The 9,451-nt window shown below is 34.2% G+C and overlaps 1 protein-coding gene across 2 annotated transcripts; it reads left to right on the top strand.

Annotated features, from left to right (window-relative positions):
* Positions 1-4,669: 4,669 nt before the first annotated feature.
* Positions 4,670-8,997, top strand: LOC141638926 (auxin transporter-like protein 2). Of its 2 annotated transcripts, none has more exons than XM_074448105.1 (8): positions 4,670-5,197; positions 5,308-5,493; positions 5,611-5,723; positions 5,817-6,000; positions 7,182-7,279; positions 7,750-7,957; positions 8,105-8,362; positions 8,458-8,997. In XM_074448105.1, exons 1-8 carry the CDS (start codon positions 5,015-5,017, stop codon positions 8,722-8,724), a joined length of 1,497 nt encoding a protein of 498 aa, XP_074304206.1. In that variant the 5' UTR covers positions 4,670-5,014; the 3' UTR covers positions 8,725-8,997. The 2 variants fall into 2 exon arrangements, with proteins under 2 accessions (XP_074304206.1, XP_074304207.1); XM_074448106.1 differs by having other exon boundaries at positions 4,866-5,197; positions 8,105-8,290; positions 8,458-8,853.
* Positions 8,998-9,451: the final 454 nt, after the last annotated feature.

Below are 9,451 nucleotides of genomic sequence, written 5' to 3'. Positions count from 1 at the left end.
TGATATTTTCGTGTGAAGTACTTGAGGAGTGAAAGTGTTTGGGAGTGCAAAAATATGTTCCTTTTTTTGAATTGATGAACTTTTATATTGTGGCGTTTGAGTTAGGTTGTTCTATTCTGGAAACGCGGTTATGATCTGTGTCGCTGTCTGAAGTCTGAACTATTTGTTGAAGTTACCTAAGAATCCTTCATGTACTCTTGATTGTAATTAACACTTCGGATCATTTTGTGTTGTGTGTTGTAGGAATCTGCAAAGACAAAGCACCCTCAATTGCATTATGAGTCAAAATTGTACATGCTTCTTCGGGAGGAAGTAAGTGCACAGCCCTCGTATCTTTCGGAATCCCCGTTCTAGTGTATTTGTGCTTTGGCTTAGTATCTGTGGTTTGACTCAATGGTGTGCTGCTATGATCTGTTTTATGTAATCAAGCTGGTATTCCACATATCAAGTGGTATGGAGTAGAAGGCGAGTACAATGTTATGGTTATTGACCTTCTTGGCCCGAGTTTGGAAGACTTGTTTAACTACTGCAGCCGCAAGTTTTCGTTGAAGACAGTTCTAATGCTTGCTGATCAAATGGTAAGTTGTAACTCACGAACAATTGAGTTTACAGACGTGAACATTTGATAAACCTTGGAGAGTCTAAATTGCTACCCACCTATTCTAAACTGAATTTCTTCTCTTTGATAGATCAATAAAGTGGAGTACATGCACTCAAGAGGTTTTCTGCATCGTGATATCAAACCCGACAACTTTTTGATGGGCCTCGGACGTAAGGCAAATCAGGTATCTTTTAGGGAAAGCTTTTTCTTGCATCTGACTTCTGTTTTGAAGCTTTGGATCAGTTTAGATAGGAGAAAAATGTGATGCTCTTTAGTTTATTTGGCATTAAACCTTTGGATGTATAATTCATTTTTAGCTACTCTGCTACTGAGATTCTCGTTGTGCGTTTGCATGCCAAGTAATTCTCGGGTTTATGGGATTGGTCTTGTCTTCTACGGAGTATGTTACATGATGTCATAGCCAAAGTGCGTCTGTACTTCTCAAACTCTTGTAACAAATGGCAAACGTCCCGTATATTTGGAACTAGCTCTCTGATCCTGAGTGCAATTGATGTGCTAGAATCTGAGATTAAAGAATCTGCAAGCAGTGTGAATATATCTTCAGATGAAGATGGTTCCTCTGACTAAGAAAATATTCTAGTTGCTCAAGCTTCCAAAGAGATCGACATAGTAAGTACTTGGAGTCTCGGGCTCCGTTGTTTTATTTTCTTGGTCACAAAATGGTCGAAATCACCTATTTTGCTCCTTTTCTTATTTTGTGAATCATAGACCTTGTTTCGTGATTCCTAGGCCTTATATTGTGAAACTTGGTCATAAATGGTCAAAATCGCCTATTTTGCTCCTTTTATTATTTTGTGAATCATATACCTTATTTTGTAAATCTTAGAGTTTATTTTGTGAAAATAGAAGGTAATATTGTTAAATTTGGTCATAAAATGGTCGAAATCACCTATTTTGCTCTTTTTCTTATTTTGTGAATCATAGACCTTGTTTCGTGAATTCTAGGCCTTATATTGTGAAACTTGGTCATAAATAGTCAAAATCACCTATTTTGCTCCTTTTATTATTTTGTGAATCTTATACCGTATTTTGTGAATCTTAGAGTTTGTTTTGTGAAAATAGAAGGTAATATTGTGAAATTTGGTCACAAAATGGTCGAAATCACCTATTTTGCTCTTTTTATTATTTTGTGAATCATAGACCTTGTTTCGTGAATCCTAAGCCTTATATTGTGAAACTTGGTCATAAATGGTCAAAATCGCCTATTTTGCTCCTTTTATTATTTTGTGAATCATATACCTTATTTTGTGAATCTTAGAGTTTGTTTTATGAAAATAGAAGGTAATATTGTGAAATTTGGTCACAAAATGGTCGAAATCACTTATTTTGCTCTTTTTCTTATTTTGTGAATCATAGACCTTGTTTCGTGAATCCTAGGCCTTATATTGTGAAACTTGGTCATAAATAGTCAAAATCACCTATTTTGCTCCTTTTATTATTTTTGAATCCTATACCTTATTTTGTTAATCTTAGAGCTTGTTTTGTGAAAATAGAAGGTAATATTGTGAAATTTGGTCACAAAATGGTCGAAATAACCTATTTTGCTCTTTTTATTATTTTGTGAATCATAGTCCTTGTTTTGTGAATCCTAGGCCTTATATTGTGAAACTTGGTCATAAATGAACAAATATCATCTATTAGCTCAAAAGGTAGAGCATTGTGCTATTGCGCAAGGTGTGGGTTCGAGGCCCACGTAGATGAACAAATATAAATATACGATTATTATATAATAATTACCATTGCCAATGTATGTCTAAAGTCACCTATTCAAGTCTTAGATTCACAAAATAAGGTCCAAGATTCACAAAAACATGCATAAGGTTCACAAAATCAGGTCCAAGCTTAGATAAATCAAGTAGTCTCACAAGTTGTAGCTTAAGAATTTTGTTTGTTATATTTTAGTGACATAGAGTAAAGTATTTGGGCTTTTGTGTGTGAGAAAATATTTGGGCCAAAAGAAAAGTTATGAATGACCCTAAGTTTCCAGCCCAATAAACATTGAAAAACAGTTCATGAAGGAATATGGTGAGGCCGGCCGCCTCGCCATAATTAGCGGCCTCACCGGATCCGGCCTATATATATATATATATATATATCATGAGTAAAAAAAATTGTGTCCTTTCACTTACTTTTCTTTTCTTAATTTCTTTTCCCTGTATCAGCTCATAATATGTTCAACAGTGAATGTCTATCATGCCTACTGAGTAATGATTTCAATTTAATATTTCGTAATAATTTACTTTTCATATATATATATATATGTGCTTTGCGTCCTTCAATAGTTCAATGTCTACCATGCGTTCATCTCTATTGATTCTCAAAAATTCTTAATTAAGACGAAAGTATCTGTCTTAACCTTAAAAACGGATCAAATATGTCAAATAAAACAAAAGTAAAATAATGTCTAGAAAAGAACAAAATATTTGTTTTATCCATGCATACAAATGGAATATTACTTGACCCATTTAACATATCTGTTTTAAGAGATACTAATTGATTGATTATTGAATACTTAAAATATATATAGATAAATCATTTCATGCATGTTGTCTCTCATATTAAGTAAATATCCTAACACAGTGGAAATCTAATAAGTAGTGTTAGGCCCTGCTTTTTTTTGAATTTGAAACTAATCGATCTGAATCGAATCGAACTTATAGGATCTCGAATCGAATCGAATTGAACTTATAGGATCTCGAATCGAATCGAACTTATAGAATCTGAATCGAATCGAACTTATAGGATCTCGAATCAATCGAACTTATAGGATCTCGAATCGAACTTATAGGATCTCAAGTGAACTTAAATTAAGTGAGGCATATGATCTCAATCAATTTATAGGTCTCAATCAATCGAATCAACTTATATGATCTCGAATCGAACTTATAAGATCTAAACCGAATCAACTTATAGGATCTCGAATCGAATCAACTTATAGGATCTCGAATCGAATCGAACTTATAGGATCTCGAATCGAATCAAGTGAACTTAAATTAAGTGACTTTAAGTTCAAAAGAACAGGGCTTTTGCGATTCCAACAAAAAAGAGCTTAAAGAATATAATTGAGTAAATTACTCAGCAATAAAAGTCTCCAAGCACAAGTGAATTTGATCGCTAATACGGGATTTAATATATATGTTCAATCACAAATTCCCATTTCTGACGGTCGATATCCGTCACAAACTTGTGACGAGTCAAATAAAATTTACATGGGAGAATAAAAACAAATTATTTGTGATTCCGCATTTTCCTTTTTATCTTATCTATCCATATGATTAATACTTGACCCATTACAAGCTTGTGATGGATCCGTCAACAAGTAAGACTTATCGATACACAATAATTAAATCCAAATAATATTTTACTTCTGGTTGTTACGGGGTAATTAAATCTAAACAAGTGATCGGCCAAGACCGGAGAGAGTAACAAAAAGAAAACTCCCATTTCCATCAAAAAAAAAAAATACTCCCTCTTATTCATCATTTTCTTCCCTATTTCCTTAAACGGATTATTCAGGTTTTCTTCCCCTTTCCTTTTTTGGAAAACTTTTACTCTTATTTTATTCATTCCTCTCTCCTATCACCAAACCCCACTCAACTCACAATTTCTTATTTACTCCCTCCTATTTCCTGTGATGTTCCCATTTCCTTTTCCAATCGATTTCAATGTTGTTCCCTATTTCCTTTTTTGGACAAGTTTGTGTGGTCAAAAATCAACTACATGTGGGGTCATGTGTAATGTGTGGTCCAAATTGATTGTCTTAATTCTTGAGGAAAAAAGAAAAGGGAACAACATAGGAAATAAGAGGGAGTAATTCTTATTTATTCATTACTCTCTCCTATATTACCAAACCCCATCCAACTCACAATTTTTTACTTTAATTACTATTTATTCATTCATCTCTCCTATTAACAAACCCCACCCAACTCACACAATTCATACTTTATTCTCCTCCTAAAATCTTGTGCCCACAACAAAGGGGAACAAAATGGAGAATAGAAGGGAGTATATATATATATATCCCAGCAATAACTCGAAGACTGTATTAGTCAAAACCAACAAAATAGACCCCCACCAGTCCACCATCCTCCGACCTCCCCTAGTACGAGTAATATTTAAATAATTTATCTTTATTTCCTTGTATATATGTTGGCAAAGACAAAAAAAAAACATCTTCATAAACCGGGTGTCGTGTATAAATACGAGTGATGTAAAGAATAAGTTCCTTAAATTCTCAGCAATTCATTCCCCCCAAAGCAACATTCCCTCCAAAACAGTAGCAGTAGTAGTAGTAATAAAAAAAGCAAGAAATTAATAAAGAAAAAAAGCAAAGTAAAATAGGAAATTGAGATCAGAAGTGAGAAGAGAAGCTAAGCAATTAATTAATTAAGGATGGCAGTAGGCGGGTCAGACAAGGTGGAGAAGGAGGTGGAGACGGTGATAATAGGAAACTACGTTGAAATGGAGAAATGTGATCAAGAGAAGGGTGGTACTAGTTTCAAATCTGCACTTTCTAACCTCCTTTGGCATGGTGGCTCCACTTATGATGCTTGGTTTAGCTGCGCCTCTAATCAGGTTCGCTTCATTATATATATTTATATTTATATTTATAACTGCCTTAAGAGAATTTAGCTACATCTTAATTAATACTCCGTACCTGTGTGGTTTATGTTTTAATTTGATAGGTGGCGCAAGTTCTGTTAACACTGCCATACTCGTTCTCACAGCTAGGGTTACTATCAGGGATATTATTCCAGTTGTTTTATGGGATTTTAGGAAGTTGGACTGCCTATCTCATTAGCATTCTCTACGTTGAATATAGAACTAGGAAGGAGCGTCAAAAGGTTGATTTCAGGAATCATGTCATTCAGGTATTATATATTTACTAGATCTCTATCTATTCTACTCTTTTTATTTTTAAATAATATTAATTCCGTCTTAACTCCTAGACTAAAAGACATTCTCTATTCTAATGTTTATTGCATCAGTGGTTTGAGGTGCTAGATGGATTACTAGGAAAGCATTGGAGGAACGTTGGTTTGGCATTTAACTGCACCTTTCTTCTCTTTGGATCTGTCATTCAACTCATTGCTTGTGCAAGGTATCGTCTAATCTAATCTAATTAATTAATAAAGATAAATTATACTCCGTACATACTAGTTTAATTTGTTTAATTTGGTTTGGACGCATGCAGCAACATATATTATATAAATGATAATCTGGACAAGAGGACTTGGACATACATCTTCGGTGCATGCTGTGCGACCACTGTGTTTATTCCATCATTTCACAACTATAGAATATGGTCCTTCCTTGGCTTGGTCATGACTACCTACACTGCTTGGTATCTTACTATTGCCTCCATTCTTCATGGCCAGGTATAATAATATATCATCCACAAACTCCACATAATATATACTCTTGTTCCCCATTTAAATTAAACTTAATTACTTACATACGAGTACTCATTTTACAGCCGAAAGTTACATTTAGCTGCATATCTATCCCTACTTACTAATTATGTACAACCTGCATGCTTGCCCTACCCCCATTACCCATCTACTTTAATTTGCCAAAAGCAATGCTACTACTCAAGAGTCTAATTTCAAACATTCTATTTTTTATACGATTTGGGGTAAAACTATTTAATCATGAGCGGCTTTGCCTTTTAGTCATGTTTCATGATCTTTAAAATGTGTATATTGTTATTATTTTGATGGGGGTAAAGCAGGAGCCGGTCAATATATCAATATTTCTCACATAGATCTCTGTTTATTCTTGGATATATGCCCCATCATCTAGTATTATGTGTACCCCGTTATTTATATATTTAAAAAATTCAATCTTACCTCCATTTGCATTTTTTTTTTTCTTTTTTTTTTTCAAGCATTGAAAACACCAAGTTGTTCTCAATTTATTTTATTTCTACATGACGTGTTATTCCAATATTATCAAAGATATCAATACCTATTGTATGAATACTCCTTAAAATTACCATAATCAATTTTGATGAAATTACATCGACAATGAACTTGTTATTGTTGTTCACCAAAATAGAGGTGTATGTTAAAATGGATTGCAATTTTATTAATGATATTATACAAAGTACGTAGTGTTATGTTTCCATTTCACCCTTGACAATAATCAAATTGTTTTGCTAAATAATGTTTGTACCTTTACACTTGGTAGTTAGTTCGTTTGATGAATTATGGATGCTCATGCATTGGGTAGAAGCTAGAACTAGAGGCCATGTGGTCTCACGTGCCTAAACCTGTCTTAATCTTTGGTTTAATTTGTTTAACTCCAATGCTTCTGTCGTTATTAAGCACCCTAAACCTACGCAAAATCCAAACTCCATATAAAGTTGTTGACACAACCCTAGAAACTAGATTGCAAATTTTTAATTTGAAAACCATATCATGCTTAAAATATACTATATAGTACCTCATAAAGAATATAAAAATAAAAATTAATAATTAGAAGGGATAAAATACTTTTATCTACATAATTCATGATTAATATTGAAAATTAATTGAGTTTATTTGAATGAAATGATTAGGTGGAGGGTGTGAAGCACTCTGGACCAACCAAGGTGGTGCTATACTTCACAGGGGCCACAAACATTCTCTACACATTTGGAGGTCATGCTGTTACTGTGTAAGACAAAGACTCATCTTACAAATATTCTTGTCTTCTAAATTCCTTCATAACTTATGCATGGATTGGTCACACACTCAAATTTCATCTTACAGTTTGAATTGATGATCTTCATGTCTATACTTTTTTGATGTATATCATCTGATTTAGTAGATAGGAATTCGAATTGAATAACACTATATTAGTAGATAGGGATTCGAAGTGAATAAGCATAAATTTAGTCCGGCGTGCTAAACAAAAGGATTCCTTTTGGTTCATTGTGTCTTCATATTCACTCTCCAAACTCCAACAATGTTTAGAAAGGCAGAGCTCTTTTTTGTTCTGTGTTGGTACCCTTTTGGGTTCTCGTGTTTAACTAACTACTCATAAATGTGGTCCACCTATTACATACGGAGTAGTATAAATATAAATTAAAAGAGTGAAATTAATTAATTAATTAATTAATTATATTGGTTGGTTGGTTGGTTCAGGGAGATAATGCATGCAATGTGGAAGCCGCAGAAGTTCAAGGCCATATATCTACTGGCAACACTCTATGTCCTTACACTGACCCTTCCCTCAGCTTCAGCAGTTTACTGGGCTTTTGGAGACTTACTTCTTGATCATTCCAACGCTTTCGCTCTTCTCCCTCGCTCTCCTTTCCGGGATATGGCCGTCATCCTCATGCTCATTCACCAGGCACGTACACTACGTACCTCTAGCTAGCTCCATCTGTTAGTTGGACAAATTTTACTATATATTTATGAAAATTAAATGAAGAAGTACATCCATAAATAAAATAAAAGCCTTGCTTATAATAATAATAATTACTTGTGAAAAATGCAGTTTATAACATTTGGATTTGCATGCACACCCTTGTATTTTGTATGGGAGAAAGCAATAGGATTACATGAGTGTAAGAGCATGTGTAAAAGGGCAGCAGCGAGACTACCCGTGGTCATCCCAATTTGGTTCTTAGCCATCGTATTCCCCTTCTTTGGGCCTATTAATTCTTCAGTTGGATCACTTTTGGTGAGCTTCACAGTTTACATTATCCCTGCCTTAGCTCATATGTTCACCTTCCGATCACCCGCAGCGCGTGAGGTAAATATATATATATATATATAACTGATTCTCTTCTCCGTTGATATTTAACTAATTACAGACAGTGCTTAATTGGGGTGGGTTAACTTTTGCAGGCGGCAGTTGAGCAACCACCCAAGTTTGTAGGAAGATGGACAGGAACTTTTGTTATCAATGCATTTGTGGTGGTATGGGTGCTAGTCGTTGGCTTTGGTTTCGGAGGTTGGGCTAGCATGGTCAATTTTGTTCACCAAATTGACACTTTTGGACTCTTTACCAAATGTTACCAATGCCCTCTACCTAAGCCCGTCACAAATGCCACCGCTCCTCCGCCTTCCCACTTTGGCTTCAACAACACCCGCCACCTCGTCCACCATCTTTGATCAATTCAATACCCATGATTATCTGATGGTCCAATATAACCGTTTATTGAATGTGTTGTTCGATCAAGGCCACATATTGCATGCATGGACATGATGCAAGGTATAGCTTAATTAGAGTCTTAAGACATTTGATGGCACCTACAAAAGGGTTTCTAGATGAAGGTTTTCAGAATCATAATTTAATTTGTACGGAACATGATATATGGGAGAGCTTGTAATTCTAGCTATGGGATAGTGTAATTTTGAGATCGAATTCAATACTTTTTATGTTTATATATTCCTTTCTTATAGGAGTACAAGTTAGATCTTTGCATATGGCTTTTTTAAACTTATCAATAACAACTTCAATTCTAGACATTCTAGTCATGAAAGAAAAACATAAGATACTACGAATATTATATTATATTCCAACAACTCTAATTATTATTGCAAACAGTTATTTACCAAAAAGGCAAAAGAGTACGAGCATTTTAATATCGGCAAAAGAGTATTAGGTTTTGTTTGGTAAAACTAACTGAAAACGTAGCTGAAACCTAAAAAGCTAATTGAAAACTGAAAAGTTAACTGAAACCTAAAAAGGTAACTGATAAGATAGCTGAAAATCAGGAACTGATAAGGTAGCTGATTATATAAAAAACGTTTGACAAACCAACTGAAAAGGTAACTGATTTTGATGAAATGACGTAAAAGGATATGATAATTATTTAATAGGGAGTATAGATTTAAA

The sequence above is a fragment of the Silene latifolia genome, unplaced genomic scaffold (genome assembly GCF_048544455.1).
Source record: "Silene latifolia isolate original U9 population unplaced genomic scaffold, ASM4854445v1 scaffold_232, whole genome shotgun sequence".
NCBI lineage: Eukaryota > Viridiplantae > Streptophyta > Magnoliopsida > Caryophyllales > Caryophyllaceae > Silene > Silene latifolia.
This window is presented reverse-complemented; position numbering and strand designations above follow the sequence as displayed.